This window comes from Puntigrus tetrazona, unplaced genomic scaffold (genome assembly GCF_018831695.1).
Source record: "Puntigrus tetrazona isolate hp1 unplaced genomic scaffold, ASM1883169v1 S000000528, whole genome shotgun sequence".
NCBI lineage: Eukaryota > Metazoa > Chordata > Actinopteri > Cypriniformes > Cyprinidae > Puntigrus > Puntigrus tetrazona.
Genome location: NW_025048164.1, coordinates 1,455,857 through 1,471,358, shown reverse-complemented (window position 1 = coordinate 1,471,358; position 15,502 = coordinate 1,455,857). Strand labels below are relative to the sequence as shown.

At 42.7% G+C, this 15,502-nt stretch overlaps 4 protein-coding genes across 8 annotated transcripts; 2 read left to right on the top strand and 2 right to left on the bottom strand.

Moving 5' to 3' along the window:
• Window positions 1-171: 171 nt before the first annotated feature.
• On the bottom strand, window positions 172-6,091 carry pole2 (polymerase (DNA directed), epsilon 2). The gene is made up of 19 exons (XM_043232396.1): window positions 5,951-6,091; window positions 5,764-5,864; window positions 5,602-5,677; window positions 5,446-5,523; window positions 5,188-5,281; window positions 4,598-4,672; window positions 4,436-4,519; window positions 3,538-3,594; window positions 3,407-3,455; window positions 3,249-3,321; window positions 2,990-3,162; window positions 2,485-2,574; window positions 2,357-2,411; window positions 2,191-2,250; window positions 1,764-1,841; window positions 1,455-1,563; window positions 577-753; window positions 439-506; window positions 172-348 (listed from the first exon to the last, which is right to left on the bottom strand). Exons 1-19 carry the CDS (start codon window positions 6,016-6,018, stop codon window positions 330-332), a joined length of 1,584 nt encoding a protein of 527 aa, XP_043088331.1. The 5' UTR covers window positions 6,019-6,091; the 3' UTR covers window positions 172-329.
• A 155-nt stretch (window positions 6,092-6,246) lies between these two features.
• LOC122334463 (kelch domain-containing protein 1) lies at window positions 6,247-9,873 on the top strand. 5 transcript variants are annotated; one of them, XM_043232410.1, is made up of 13 exons: window positions 6,247-6,385; window positions 7,312-7,382; window positions 7,590-7,707; window positions 7,782-7,894; window positions 7,989-8,073; window positions 8,157-8,240; window positions 8,324-8,404; window positions 8,557-8,633; window positions 8,716-8,825; window positions 8,901-9,021; window positions 9,277-9,361; window positions 9,435-9,487; window positions 9,555-9,873. In XM_043232410.1, the coding sequence occupies exons 3-13, from the start codon at window positions 7,603-7,605 to the stop codon at window positions 9,682-9,684; spliced, it is 1,044 nt and encodes a 347-aa protein (XP_043088345.1). In that variant the 5' UTR covers window positions 6,247-6,385; window positions 7,312-7,382; window positions 7,590-7,602; the 3' UTR covers window positions 9,685-9,873. The 5 variants fall into 5 exon arrangements, with proteins under 5 accessions (XP_043088345.1, XP_043088344.1, XP_043088341.1 ...); XM_043232409.1 differs by having other exon boundaries at window positions 6,269-6,407; window positions 8,575-8,633; window positions 8,901-8,973; XM_043232406.1 differs by having other exon boundaries at window positions 6,269-6,407; window positions 8,575-8,633.
• A 152-nt stretch (window positions 9,874-10,025) lies between these two features.
• dnaaf2 (dynein axonemal assembly factor 2) lies at window positions 10,026-12,206 on the top strand. The gene is made up of 2 exons (XM_043232392.1): window positions 10,026-11,525; window positions 11,662-12,206. Exons 1-2 carry the CDS (start codon window positions 10,110-10,112, stop codon window positions 12,016-12,018), a joined length of 1,773 nt encoding a protein of 590 aa, XP_043088327.1. The 5' UTR covers window positions 10,026-10,109; the 3' UTR covers window positions 12,019-12,206.
• On the bottom strand, window positions 12,087-15,475 carry lrr1 (leucine rich repeat protein 1). The gene is made up of 5 exons (XM_043232404.1): window positions 15,295-15,475; window positions 14,916-15,094; window positions 14,741-14,839; window positions 13,390-14,117; window positions 12,087-12,638 (listed from the first exon to the last, which is right to left on the bottom strand). Exons 2-5 carry the CDS (start codon window positions 15,081-15,083, stop codon window positions 12,383-12,385), a joined length of 1,251 nt encoding a protein of 416 aa, XP_043088339.1. The 5' UTR covers window positions 15,084-15,094; window positions 15,295-15,475; the 3' UTR covers window positions 12,087-12,382.
• Between the last annotated feature and the right edge of the window lie 27 nt (window positions 15,476-15,502).

Genomic DNA, 15,502 nt, shown 5'->3' with positions numbered 1-15,502 from the left:
TATTATTATTATTATATTATTATTATTATTATTATATTAAGACAGGATCTATTTATTCAGATTCTAGTATTCACATTGAAAACTTTTCACCAGCCTATACTACATACTAGATATTGTACAAAAATAAGATAACAAGGTAAAAAAAATAAATAATTCCACAACAACTATATTTAATCCATATTTATTTTACTTTAAAAGTGCATCAAAACAATCAAATGGAACATTACCAAATGAAATGAACCAAATCTTAAAAGAAATCTACATTTGCAAGAAAAATGGCAAAAATGACAACAAAATATAAAAAAGCAGGCACATGACTCTCCACTTGTTTAAAGTCCTTGCAATTTGCTGTAAAGTGAACAATAAAAAATACGAGGGATTATTCTCAAAGCAGAGTCTTCAAGTAAGTAAATGTTGACACACTGTTGATAATCATACCTGTCCTCCACGCTTCTGTTGGACGGATAGTAAACTTTAAAAGAGAATCCACTTCTCGGAAAAGAGCCCTGAAAGCATGAGACAGCGTCAGATTCTAGAACTTCAGTGCGGTTCTTAATCACATGAACACAAGAGTACCGGGTTGATGCACAGACAGTCCGTGTTGCACACGTTGAACGGGTCGTATTTATCAGCGAAGACAATGACGTCAGGAACGGGATAAACTCGTAGCGTGTGATCATACGGCCAGTAAACCGGACTCACGTAGAGCGGCAGCGGAGTCAGGTGACCTTGAGACAAGACGGTTTTCACAAACTGTAGAACAAGAACAAAATGATCCAAACATGTACCGTATGTCAGGAAGCAGCGGCCTAATATTCCTGCTAGATTACAAATAGATCAACAGCTGGAAACACAAAGCTCTTTGAGCAACTTCATAAACTAGAAGTGATGAGGATTGGACTTGTTTCTGGCAGCACAAGAACCTCGCCGTACAGTCATGAAGTGTATTTGAGTAGTTTACACTGAAAAAAACACTGAGGATAATATCTCTCTTCATTCTCAGAGTTACATATATCTTTAGAGAGAGGTCGTAGTCGTCACACATTCATACATCAACTACACAGTTAACTGTTTTAAGAAAAATAACCCTTAACATGTTTCTGAAAACAACTAACAAGATCACAAAAGACATTTACGGTCATTCCCTGTCAGTAATCAACAATATTTTGCAGATTTTTTTTTAAATTAAAGCTCAAAACAAGAATTTGAATTAAATACTAATTATCAGCCATGTATCCACAAAAAAAATCATTAATACAATCATTTTATTGTTTCTCTCTATAAAACAGGTATCCATTATAGTTTAATAAGAACAGAGGAGGCCTTATTTGTCATACTTTGTTTCAGTTATTGATGTTTAATTAAAGGAATCTTTAAATAAATTATAGTCATGACTATAATCTCAGACTTGTCTCTCACACACACACTCTCTCACACACACAGCTCTGGCTCACATGAGAAGGAATATCCAGGCTGCTGCTTGGGAGTCGGACACAGTTTCTGCACATCTTATTGACGAGATCTTCTCGAATAACCACCATCTCCTGACTGCAGTACTGAATCCTGAACACAAGCCACAGTGAGCACACGGAGCGGACTCTTCTCACACACACACACACACACACACACACACACACACACACACACACACACACACACACACACACACACACACACACACACACACACACACACACACACACACACACACACACACACACACACACACACACACACACACACACACACACACACACACACACCTGCAGGGGTTGGTGGTGAAGACGGAGAAGGGCACACGTTGTCTGAACTCCTCTGTGATGTGCTCAGCCAGCGGAGGTCTGGAACACAAAGAGCTTCCACGCTTCAGAGATGTGAACAGCACTGTTTTGGTCATCAATATGTCTGATAAGAATGATTAGTAAACAAGAAGAGCACTTTCTAATCTGATCTACAAACTGAGTGATTCAGACCTGTACTGTTAGTGTAGTAAGAAGAGGAATTTTAGACTGTACCTGAAAATGATTATAAATCACTGACTTAATATTATTATTATTATTATTATTATTATAGCAGAATCTATTTATTCAGATTCTAGCATTCACATTGAAAAATTTTCAACAGCGTCCGGAGACCGATGTGAACGAAGAAGGTTCAGAACTGACTGAAACGCTGTTCCTAACATCATACCTGGGTAAAACGGTCCCGGGCCCGGGGTCTTCTGGTCCAGGAACAAACACGAAACGACTGCTGCAAAAACACGTTTGAGAGGAGTGAAGATGGCACGGCGTCTCGAGCCGATTCAGAAAGTGACATCACAACAAAAAAAGCATTGAAGTCACCTCAAATGTCTAACCTGTTGTGAATGCTGGGATATTCACAAATGAGATCAGCAAGCGCTTTAAAAGACTCTGTAAATAGAGAACAATTAGTTCTGCTCCAGAACATGTTTGAGTAAGAGCAACTCAAGCAGAGACGTCAAACCTTTGAGTGTTCGGAGCTGGTTTCTGCCATATGGAGCTGAAGAGAAATTCCCACAGAAGATGAAGCAGGTGGGCGGCATAGCAGAGTAGCCTGAAATCAGTCCATCACACACACACACACACACACACACACACACACACACACACACACACACACACACACACACACACACACACACACACACACACAGACACACACAGACACACACAGGCAATAAGAAAGCAGTTCAGTAATCTTGACATTATGAAGAGAAATAAACATCTGATAACAGACACTTTAAATGCAATTATTCTTTATGCCATTATTTCGCTGGAAAGACAGGTTATAGTTTATGAGACGAACACATGCTCCGATCTATGATGAGACACATGAGGAGACACAGACCACGAGCTCAAGGACCTGTTTGAACACTGACTGTATCTGCACAAATCATGTAAATATTTGTTATATTTTATATAACGGTACCAGAAGTGTTTTTTAACATCATTCGAGCACAATCTACAACCTGAAAGCATGGCTTGGATCTTCTCCAGAACCTCCACACTGTCCAGCCACACGTCTGACACCATCACAAACATGGCGTCCTCGTTCTCCTCCTCCAGCTGCTTCAGTTTGGCCGAGGCTTTGACCGCGTTGCTGGACGGCCCACCAAAGAAGTTTATATCGCCGTAATAAGCTCTGGACGCAGACAAGAAACCTCCATGTGGATGCAGATCAACGGCAGCGACACGGTTCAGTTACAGTCAACAGAAACTAATGCATACCTGGTGAAAGAAGAGGGTTCTGTGGGCGGGAAACCAAAAGCATTGACGTGAAACACAGAGTCCTCGTACCATCCTGTGAATCCAGACAGATCATGTGATTAGAGAGATCCGTGATCCAGGGATGGAAAGAGCTGAAGAGCAGAGAGAAAGACACTCACCTTCAGCCAGAACGAAGCAGGACTCTGTGTAAAGACCGCTGTGAAACTGGTATGAAGAGCGTTAAGGAACAAACGGAGAACCTTCTCCGAGACAGCAGTACACATGTGTCCTTAGAAACACTGAAGGATATAGCTTTAGCCATGTTTAGCTGCACTGAACCGCTGGGGTCCTCGAGGTAGAACTTACCCTGAAAGTACAGAGCGAGTATGAGGAGACTCCCTGGAGCACACGCAAGCTCTGTGAGTGCTGACTGATCTTTGTTTTGATCATCTCTCTTCATTATTTTGATGTATTTCATGTTTATTTCACAAAACATTCTGGGGTTCATTTAATTTTTTGTAAAAATCATCAAAAATACTGGCAGCTTTCTTCAAAAACGCTGGTGTGGAATGAGTTAACTTACTGTTATTAAACAATTTATGAAGCAAACTTTCTGAAATATCCCCAAAAAGTGCAGTTGATCCGTCAGTCAGGTGAAAGCTGTGTGTGTTCTTTTTATAGCAACTCTTCTCTTTATTGGCTCAATTCATTTCAATATTAAAATTAAGCAACATACTATGCAATTTATTACGTACAGTGGTGTTAAAGTGTTGGCACCCTTCTTGATGTTTTAATGTTTCTGATCAAACAAAGGGAAAACTAAATCCAAACCCACATGACCCTGTGTGAAAAAGTGTCTGCCCCCTCCAAAGAGTCCCCGGGGATTGGGTTAGGATTTAGTTTCCCTTCATAATAAAACCTTTAACTTAAAAATGGCATGTTGTGTTTACTTGTGTTATCTTTGATTAATATTTTAATTAGTTTGATGTTGAAACATTAAAGTGTGACAAAGTCAGGGGGCCAACATTTTTTCACACTATATGTTCTGTCTAGACAGAATAAAGGTAAAGCTACGGCTCTGTTAAACTGCCTCCTTGATTTAACTAACTCATGACAGAACTAATTAACTTAAGTCATTAATACAGACTAAACCCTCTGTAACTGAGCAGCTGAACAGAGATGAGTGACTGTGGGAAGCGAGGGAATACCTCTTTAAGCTGCGTGATCATGCCGAGAACAATCACTTCTCCAACTTTAGCTGTGCTGCCCAGAAGAGCCTCCACCGTCTTCAGCTGTAATACAGTCACAGATCATCAATACACCAGTCTGCCTTTAACAGACATCTCTACAGACAGCTTTCTTCTTATCACCTGGAATTTATTTCTTCCTTCATCTGGAGCTGAACCAATAACAGGAGGAGTGAAGAGCTCATGTCTGTGTGTTCTCTGTGAAAACAAAAAAACAAGACTAATTACCATAAACCATTCACACCAGCTATTTAAATCAATCTCAGGACTGTGATTCTAATCACGACAAATGATCCGTTATTTCATGAAACACCTCGTCATCCATGAAGAATCAGGATATAATAAAGATTGTGTGAAGAAGGCCTCATTCATCAAACACAAGAAGAATTATTTGTCTGTAAATAGTTTATAAAGCAGTTCTGCAGATGTGTAGTAGATAGAAGTGTATTTTCAAAATGTTAATATATAAAATAAATTCACCCAGCCACGTATAAATAGTGGGACAAACATTCAAACACAGATTTCTTTACACAAACCATCAACAAAGCATTTCTAAGCTCTAACTGTAATATTTCATATTGCACAAGGTAGTTCACTTATACAGCTAATCTTTAAGATACTTGTTACAGTCAAACGGCTCAGAATGTATATTTCAGATCAAATCTGTAAATCTATGATCTAACTATCATTAAAAAGTGAAGTCAAGCACGTGCCTGCTGTAAGATAGTGTATCTCTCTCTGAAGAGCTCGGCTTTATCTCTGGACTGACCACAGAGTTTAGGAAGCGGGTGACTGGTCATGCTGAGACTGAAAGAGAACAAACTATCAGCACTTCATGCTCCTGGTAGACAGAGAACACAATGCCTGAATCTCTCACCTCAGAGTTCACATTAATGCTTTCACTCATCAGTCACACGTCTTTCACTACAACCATCGGTATTATAATGAATACGAAGTGGACTGTTTCTTACGGGACGAATTTCTTTCTCTCTGTGTTGAAGATGAATCGAGGCACGTCAAAGGCTCCAATGATGTTGAAAACATTGTCGCTGTGAGTAAAGAAGACGAACGTTAGATACAGAAGAACAAACGGCTCGAGTCAGATCAGATATGAATGAGATTCTCACATGGTTTCATCACAAGACTGACTGCAGTCCTGCACCGCCGCCTCCGCCACCGACAGCTCCACCATACTGGACGACACTGACCACACAGAGCCTTCATCATCATCCAAACCACTACCATCATGACAACAATCACCACAACAATAACAACATCCTGCTCCTCACGCGGTTGTTTCTCGACAGCGTCCAGGATCCGCTCCAGAACCTCCTCCAGATCCGCCTCAGAGACGGACTCCAGAACCCGCAGCAGGAAGCGGCTGGACTCCCTGGAAAACAGTTGAACCCTCGTGAGGAAAAGTAAAGTAAGAAACCGGTCCCAATAAACATCTTTACTGTAATGAGAGTCACGTACGGACGAAGGATTAATCCGCGCATCTTAAACCCCGCGCTCACTTTCTGCTTCACTCTGCGCGCGTCCATCTTCAACCATTCCCGCCAAACCGGCGCTTCCGTTTCCTTTCCAGCAGCTTTCGTAAACAACTAACACGCCTTTCAAAATAAAAGCCGTGTTTACGTCCTCAGCTACGAGTTGGGTTTATTTAAATAAACGATATATTAAACATTTGTTTTGTTTATGGTAGTTTAGTTTGTAATAGAATAGGCTGATGAACTTAAATTGAAGGAGAGGCGCTTTCTCGCGGCTGTTATTATGCTCCTGACAAGGAGCTGCTGTCAAATCATAAAATAACACGAGCACTGTTAATAAGACTGACATGGAGAGGAGTGAAGAGCAGCCGGTGGCTCGGGAGAGGAGCGGACACACGGCGGCGGCGGACGGGCAGTATCTGTATGTCTGGGGAGGTTATGTGGTAATAATCATATATATAACTTCAGCCATAACAACAATCGGGACAGTAATACAAATTTCGCATATTCCATGAAACATTATTTCACTGTAGTTTAAGTCTGCCCGAATAAGAAGTGTGTTTAGTATTTAACAGATCATGTTTAGTTTCACGCAGTTTAACCACAACCTTAATAACAGAAACACTCAAAATCTGGAAAACCATACACTAATTCTCTGTCTTTGACACTTTTTGCAAAACATAACACACAAAAATCTATCAGGAATGACTATTATGGCAAACGTTTGCTTTTGAGATGTTTGTGATATTTTCAATGCAGTCCCAGGTAAAAAAAACTAAACAAGTCCACTTCCATAATGTAACTAAAGTGTTCAGTGTTCACGCTTTAATTTTGTACTTAATATACTAAAAATGATTCTTTAGTACTTCTTAAGATAAACTTAAGATCGTTTAAGTATACTCGTCTGTGCTATTTTAAGACACCATGAATATGAACTAAAATGCACTTTTAACATACCATCTTTGTTGTTAAAAATGTATTTAGTTACCACTTGTAACACACTTAAAACCATCTTTTATACAATAGTACTCTCAAGTGTAATATAAGTAGTAACTTAAAAAAAATGTAAATACAAAAGTAGTATGTTAGAAGTGCATTTTAGTTCATATTAATGGTGTGTACTTTTTTTTTTTTTTTTACCTTTTTTTATGTGCAATTTCTGGATTTTGTGTAAAGTAAAAAAATAAAATAATAATTTTATATATATATATATATATATATATATATATATATATATATAGGCAAAGTTTTGTAAACGTAAGCAGCTGAAAAAACCCTGTAATACCACTTTCTTTATCATCAGTGATATACAACTAAACAAACGAAAGTAACTGTATTTCTCTTCAGTCGGTGGCTGATCATGAAGTTTTCCTTCCAAATGATGAGATCTGGCTGTACGACTTAGAGAGTGGGTTATGGTAAGAATGATTTGAGACCGTCAACAAGCAGTGTGTGTGTGTGAGAAAAAGAGTGGGAGTGTGTGTGTGTGTGTATGAGAGAGAGAGAGAGAGCGAACACTCGCCTCAAAAAGCTCAATAACATCTTGTATCTTCAAACCTGAGGGCCAAAACTATACTGATTGTCATATTTCAGAAGAGGCTTGATCTGTTTGTGTGTGTTTGAAGGGAAAGGCGGGATATGTTTGGGGAGATTCCTCCGGCGATGTCTGGCTCCTGCGGCTGTATCGTGAACGAGGAGCTGATTATATTCGGCGGCTGCTGTGATGATGGACAGACGAATGAAGTAAAGCGTCACTCGGTCTTCACTGTGTCAGGTGTGTTGTAAGCCACACACTCAATGAGAGTGTCTTGTTTCAGCATTTCTCCGTCAGTCTGCAGGAGGAGAAGCTCAGCTGGAGGAAAGCCAGGCTTCGGTCCGGATCACTGCCTTCGCCGCGAGATAAACTCTCCTGCTGGGTTCATAATGGAAGGTTAATACGATCGGACTTCATCCAGCACATGAACTGAATGCGTGAGAACTGATTTAGTGATATTTGTGTAATATAACTGTTGATCTTCTCACAGAATCATCTATTTTGGTGGATATGGTCACAAATTGCTGAGTGAATTCAACGATCCAAACCGTTTCATCGTGGATGAAGCATCATGGGTAATTTGTGTTCACTGCAGATCTCCTCACAAATACAGACCTAATCAAAGAGATTCATCTGAGTGGGGCTCTTCTCTCGTCAGGCCGAGGACATCTTCTGGGGATGGAACAACGAAGTTCATGAGTTTGACCCCAAAAGAAGCAGCTGGACTGAACCGCAGACCTTCGTGAGTCTTTCTAATGTCATTTTTCAATCGTAAACGAGTGTGTGTTGAAAACCGTCTCTGAAGTGTTTGTAAATGATTGACAGGGACGAGCTCCGGCCCCGCGAGCTGCTCACGCTAGCGCTACGATCGGCAGCAAAGGCTACGTGTGTGGAGGAAGAATAAAGGTATGCGTTTATACAATCTCTGAACATTTCTCCTGCATTCATACAGATGAATTCGTCCTCATGTGCATGTGACAGCACATTTATATTACAGAGCTACTGTGATGTGTTTCTAGAGCTCTCTTCAGAAGATGCGTGTGTGAAATCATGTTTAGTGTTTGCTCTCTGCACAGGAAACCAGAACCAATGACCTCTTTTGTCTGGATTTAAATTCATGGACGTGGACAGAAATGTAAGTCCTCTAAGGCTGAAGTGCTCTGGAGTGTTAGGGGTGTGTGTGTGTGTGTGTGTGTGATCTCGTCTGGTGTTTTTAGTGTTGGGTTTGGCTCGGCCCCGGTGGGACGCTCATGGCACACACTAACAGCCGTCTCAGACTCGTCTCTTTTTCTGTTCGGTGGACTCAGCGTGGACTGCAGACCCATGAGTAAGACACAGAAACTAAACTTTAAACAAGAGTACAGGTTAAAAAACTAAGCTAGTCTCTTTTCTCTCTCCTCAGGTGACGGTTGGATATTCAATCTGGAGACAAAAGGATGGACAAAGATAGAGCATCAAAACAAGGACAAACCACGGTCAGCGAAAACACGCAGAAATGGAGATAAACAGAATAAGATACCCAGGTGAAAAGTACACTTCCAAGTGAACTTAAAGTGCTATTTTTGTACGAGATAATCTAAATCTAAGTGTACTCATCTGGGATTTTTTGGAACACCATGAATATAAAGTAAAATCTGTTTTTAGTATACCAAATAGAAAATTAGAGTGCTTCATGGAAGTGCACTAGTTTTTCACCTGGGTGTGATGACTAGTTCCTACAGATATCTGGAAGAGCATGTGTTTTATTTCTCAAGCTCTTTTTCATTCTGGTTTTCTAGACTGTGGCACACCGCTTGTCAAGGAAGAGACTCTGATGTTATTGTGTTTGGAGGAAGTCACGATTATATCCTTTTAGTGGACAAAGTGAGTGTCCTGTGCCGTTCATGTGGAGTATGATCTGTCAGACGTCAGTAATCTGTGATGTTTTGTTGTACAGGGTCACTGCAACGATGCGCTGGTGTTCCAGACCCAGCCGCTGCCGCTGACTCGGTGAGAATCTCTCTGTTCAGAGCAAACATGCTGATTTACAGCCAGCTCACGCCATTCATCCCCACAGACTGTGCCAAGACTTCATCGCCAGCCGCGCCAGCAGCTTTCAGATCCTCGGTTTACCTCCGAAGCTGAGAAACGCTGTGCAGAAAAGAACATCTTTCTTCAGGACGAGCAGAAACTCACAGAACATGTAAAACTGTGATTTTTATTTGTTTACAAGCTCTGTTTAATGATATTAATAGATTTCTGTTTTAACATTTGAAACAATATTTAATTTTACTCTTGTGTGTTGAAACAGTTGTATTGAACCTAATGCAAACAAAGCTGTTTCCTTCTGGGAACAATATAAATATGAATTCAATATTAAATGACTCTTCTGTTTAGCTGATGGTCGTGACAGGTAATTAACTATTTAAGGATAAAAGTTAGACAAATCAAAAGTTAATACTTTCTATCCATTAGTATTGCTTCTATTGTACTCATCTGTAAACCGCTTTAGATCAAAGCGTCTACCAAATGAATAAATTAAAAGAATAGCGAACCGGTGAGGGGCGCGCTCACGCGAACAGGTTTCTATGGTTACAGATGCGCGCGCAAGCTGTACTTGTAGCATGTTTCTATGGTTACCGAGGCCGCGTTACCAACGAAGCTTCAGTCGCTTTCATTTCGGGAAAAAGAAATACAGTACAATAACAGTCAAGAAACAGAGTGCGTTCATCGGAAACTAGTAAAGTTCAGTCGGTTATTCACGATGGATTTCGGCAACAAACTGGAAGAACTGAACCTGACGCGTGATGAAATGAGTCGGCTCGGTGAAGCGCTAAAAGACGAGAAGTTCCGCGAGTTACTGCGCGATTATGTCGCGGAGATCTCGAACCCCGAGAACCGGAGAAAATACGAGGAAGAGATCTCTCAGCTGGAGGAGCAGAGAGGAGTCAGCGCGCGCTTCCTCCACCCGGAGCCGCATCACGTGCTGAAGACGCGCGACGCGCGCGGGAAACTCTTCATCAATATCTGCTCCGATCCGCTGATCGAGAAACCCTTGAGCGAAGCGGCCAGAGGCCCGCGAGGGACCCCGGGACACCGCTGGCGCGTGCCGTTCAGCCTAACGCCGGCCAGACAGGACCGGGACGCCGCCGGAAACAGCTGCGTGACCCATGACGTCATCTTCCATCCTGACGCGCTGTGCCTGGCGGGAAACAGCAGGAGATTCACGAAGCTGCTCCACAGCACCGCCATCGGAGGAATAGAGGACTCCTTCCAGGTCAAGCTGGATAAACAAAACATAAAGCAGCTCAAGATGAAGTATAAAGGTGTTCCACAGGCAGCGCTGATCCGCAGACCGATTCCTGGACACCAGCAGAACGCCCGTGAGGACCTGCTTTCCTTCCCATACCCAGACCAGAGCCACACAGAACCAGAACCGGACTCAAACCATACCCACACAAAACAAGATGTCAGATCATCATCCCATCAGCCCCCAGTGCCGGAGTACAGCGTGAAGTATCGCTCAGTCGTGGATCTGCAGGACTACAGGTGCTCCAGAGACTCGGGGCCCGGGGCCCGGCCCACACAGATCATTATCACCGTAGAGTTACCGCTGCTGGGATCCGCTGGAGACGCTGAGCTCAGCGTGAAGCAGCGCCGGCTTGTTCTCGAGGCTCAGAATCCACCCTACAAACTAGATCTTAAGCTCTCGTATCCTGTGGATGAAGACAAAGGTCACGCCAAGTTCAACAAAACTAAGAAACAGCTGACCATCACTCTGCCTGTTCGACCGGCAACGAGGGTAGAGTCACAGCAGATCAGAAGTGATGACATGAGCAGCAATGATGAGGAAGATGAGGATGAAGCAGATCAAAACCCTAAACAGGAAGTTCCTGAGCCCAAACCAGACTGCAGTACTTTAACCCACTCTGCAGGACTACAGCCTTCAGCATCAGAACCTCAGATCACCGGTCTCACGGCAGAACCGGATCAGATCTGCTTTGAAGAAACTAACGTCAATCAGCTGGTCAACCACGCATCAAACACAGTATGTTACTGAGGTTTTATATAAAACATTCACTTATGTGATTCAGTTTAGATCATTTTAGATCTAGTAGTGCAGTAGATGTGACACACTGTAGATATTCATGATAATACATAACTCTTACTCTTTTCTGTGGAAGTTTTGCAGTGAATTTGAAATCACAGTAAATGGTGGAGATGAAGTGAGCAGCGCTCCGGAGACAGAGAACATCGAGGAATCTGAGCCAAACACAGCGAGGGAAGCATTACTTCCACAGCAGCCGCTGATGACACCAATGAACCAGCAGGAGGATCAATGTTCTTCTCAAGATGCTGAAGAGCCAAAGACAAGACGTTCTTCAGAAGACCACGAGAACAAAGCTGTGCGACTCCAGGAGGAAGCTGACAGATTAACTCTGAGAGAGATCGAGTCTGACAGCAGAGACGTCTTCATCTGCTCTCACAAGAATTTGTCCACCTTGTGCTTCCAGAACTCTCTGTGGTCCGAGTTAGACTGAACCTACTCTGTATCACACTATCAGTAGCTACGAGAACAGAGTTTGCTTTCAGGAAAAGTTACTTAATGTTAGATCAGATACATAAGTTTAATGTTTAAATGTAGAGTACAGTAGAACTCCTTTTTGTTCGGAAACTAACTTTGTTTGAAATAAAAAAAGTTTGAAAAAGCACAAAACTAACAACAAAATACAGAAGTCTGTGATGTGAATTTTTTTGGCTGCTCAAGCTTGTTTAAAAAGGACTTTTATTTATTTTTACAAAACAAATGCTGCAATACTGGAGTCTTTTACACAAAAGTGTCTACTGAAGAAACCCAGAAACACGGAGCTAAAAGAGAACAAACAGCACAGAAGGTTAGAGAGGTCATCTGAGGTCGCGCTGCAGGCAGCCGTCCATGAACTCGCAGTAACACAGGAGAGAGCAGAAGTGCTTCTGCACCGGAGCCTCCGTGCCGCCCATGTTGTCCACTAAGACCACGGTGTGAGACACCAGGTGCAGGTTGATGCTGACCGCCGTCTGGATGTAGGAGTCCACACAGGCCCGGCCGCAGGAGCAGGATTTGGAGAAGTCCAGCTCGTGACACAGATGCAGCGGGACGCAGTCAGGGCCGTGAGGGATTCTGTCACGAACAAGAACAGTTCGGTTCAGCACACGGTGTACGAATCACTCCAATGTTTCAGGAAATTGAGGCAAGAAATGCAGTTTTGAGTCTTGGTGCGGAGCAGATAGCATACGTTTCAACTGGGTGCACAGAGTAAATACATGCAGAAAACATCCAAAAAGTATTCTGTAGCTTCATAATATTACAGAGAAGTATGAAAGGTGTCGTCTGAATGCTCTGACAGAGTTAATTGTTTGACAGTCAACGGGAGAAACAGAAATACCTTCTATTGTATTCCAAAGACAAACGAGGCTTAATCTACAATATTAATCACATCCAAAACAAAAGCTTTTGTTTACATGAAATATGTGCATTTATTATGCATAAAAACACACACACACGGTGTACACATTTAGATATTCTAAAATTCTATATTATATATTTAATATTAACATTTTATGAACTTTTTTCTTAAATATACACATTCATGTGCATAATTTATACAGAAATATATATTGGATTAATTGCAATTAATTATTTGACAGCACTAGATAAATATAAACAGTCATTAAATCTGAGTCTGGGCTGTACTGTTAATAATAAGCTTATAGTAATATAAACGGGCTTCCTATAGTTTACAGCAGAAGCTGATTTTTATACCCAAGAAAAGCAATTATACATTATATTGATTTAAATGAGACAGCGTTTTATTCAGTAAACACATGCAGTTTGTCGAGTGTTTACTAAAGCGGAGTTAGACAGGCCTCACCTGAGCTCCACCACGGCGCGGGACGCTAGCTCCTGCAGCTTCAGTGGGAACGTGAGCCGGATCGTGTGCTCCAGAGCGTTGGCTTGAATGAACGGGTTTCCAAATAGGTCCAGGTTCTCCAGGCACAGCTTCCTGAAGCTGGAGGGAAGCACAGTGAGCTGGTTGTGAGCGGCAGACAGGAAGCGCAGCTTGGAGAGGCGTCCCATGTGGAAAGGCAGCCGCAGGAGCTTGTTCTGGTCCAGCTTGAGGTTGACCAGCTGCTGCAGCTGACAGAAGCGAGCGGGCAGAACCTGCAGCTGGTTCTGACTCAGGTCCAGGTGCTGCAGCGACGTCTGGAGGCTGGAGGAACACAGGCCGTCTCCAAAGCTCTCCAGGTGGTTGTTGTGCAGAATGAGCTCGGCAAGGCAGCTCAGGTCTCCGATGGTGGAGGGCAGCTTCTTGATGTGGTTGTTGCTGAGGTCGAGCCGGCGCAGCGCTCGCAGGGACAGCATGCGCAGGTCCACTCGGGTCAGTCTGCAGTACGAGACCTGCAGCTGCTCCAAGGAGTACGGGAAGCTGGATGCCAGCGGATAGTCCTTCCTGGACAGAATGCTGAGCTTCTTCTTGGGTTTCTCCACATCGCGGGCGCGGACCGGGCCGAGAGACGACAGCGGGAGAGAGTCCGTGTCACTTCCTCTGTGAGCGAGCCGAGCAGCGGAGAGGAAGCTCTTCAAGCTGCTGCTGTCGGCCTATGACACACAAAAAACAAAAATCAAGAACAAACCATTTTAGAAACTATTTGTAGCTTTAGTTTTTTTAATAGCACCAATACTCTATTTATGTAAAACCAGGTCTATGCAGGAACTAGAGCGACGCAGCAGATATTCCCCTGATATCTGAGAATCAGGTCAGATTGCTGCCCATCAGTCGACCTGCGGAGTTTAAACTTAAAGGGGGCCATATCATGATGCCAAAAATATTATTCGGTGTTTGAGCAATATAAAGTAAAAAAAAAAAAAAACAAGTAGATATCAATCCAGTTTATTACTATTACATTAGATTTGCAGCAAAAGTCTGGCAAAGATAGCAGCTGTAGCAGTTAAATAATTCTCAAACATTTAATGGGATTCCCCTTTTTAAAGACAGGAGAAGAAGACAGATTCCCTCAAAATGCCAATCAGTCCTTAGTTTACACATTAGTTGAGTTATCTATCATCTATCAACTACCTGGTTTTTGTTGTACTACTATAATAACAGTTGCACTGGATCGGTGGGCTGGATGATGCACACGCACTTATTTTAAATAACAAAACCCTGCCTTGTATCTCGTGACAGCACAACTTTCTGCAAAAAAAGTGAAAGCAATCTTTACTTTACTCAGACAGATGTCAATCGCAGGTTCCTTCAGCCGAACCGTGGCTTTGCCCTCTTCCACGAACCAGGTAAAGAACTTCTCGATGTTCTCCTTCAGCTGCAGAGAAACACACAGAGATTCAAGACCTGATCCTCAGCAGCCACGGACAGCACCGAGAGCAGCAGTGTCTCGCCTTGTATTTGGCTCCGCCGCGGTCTTTGGCGGTGCAGACCAGCAGATACAGGCTCCGGTCCACGTGCTTCCCGATGGACAGAACCGCGCGGCTGGACCGGCCTTTGCTCCTCACACCCATCGACGGTAACAACCGGTTCACAACCTCCACATCACACTGCAGCTTCATTCTGAACGAGTCTAGAACCACAGCAAGCAGATCACAACTCCCGCGACCAGAAATGGTGTCTTTGCTCAAAAAAGACGGATTTTTCCATTAAACCTCGACAACACGACACGCGAGAGTGAACACTGTATTGGTATCTGCTTCCAGAGACTAACCGGTTATCATAAATCGTTATGTGGTGGAGGTAAACTCTGCCTGAAAACGTGAAACAAACCTGAAGTTGTGAGGCGTTTCGCGCTTCTGGTTTTCCGTTAAAAATCGATGATTAACAAACCAGCAGATCCATAGTAAGGCCAAACTCACACCGAATAACTAAAATAACCCATCTGGCATCATAACACGATTGAATCCTGTTTCAAACAACGGTCTTTAACGATCTTTCATGTTTAGACTCTTACGTAACGCGCGCTTCTATTCGCGCG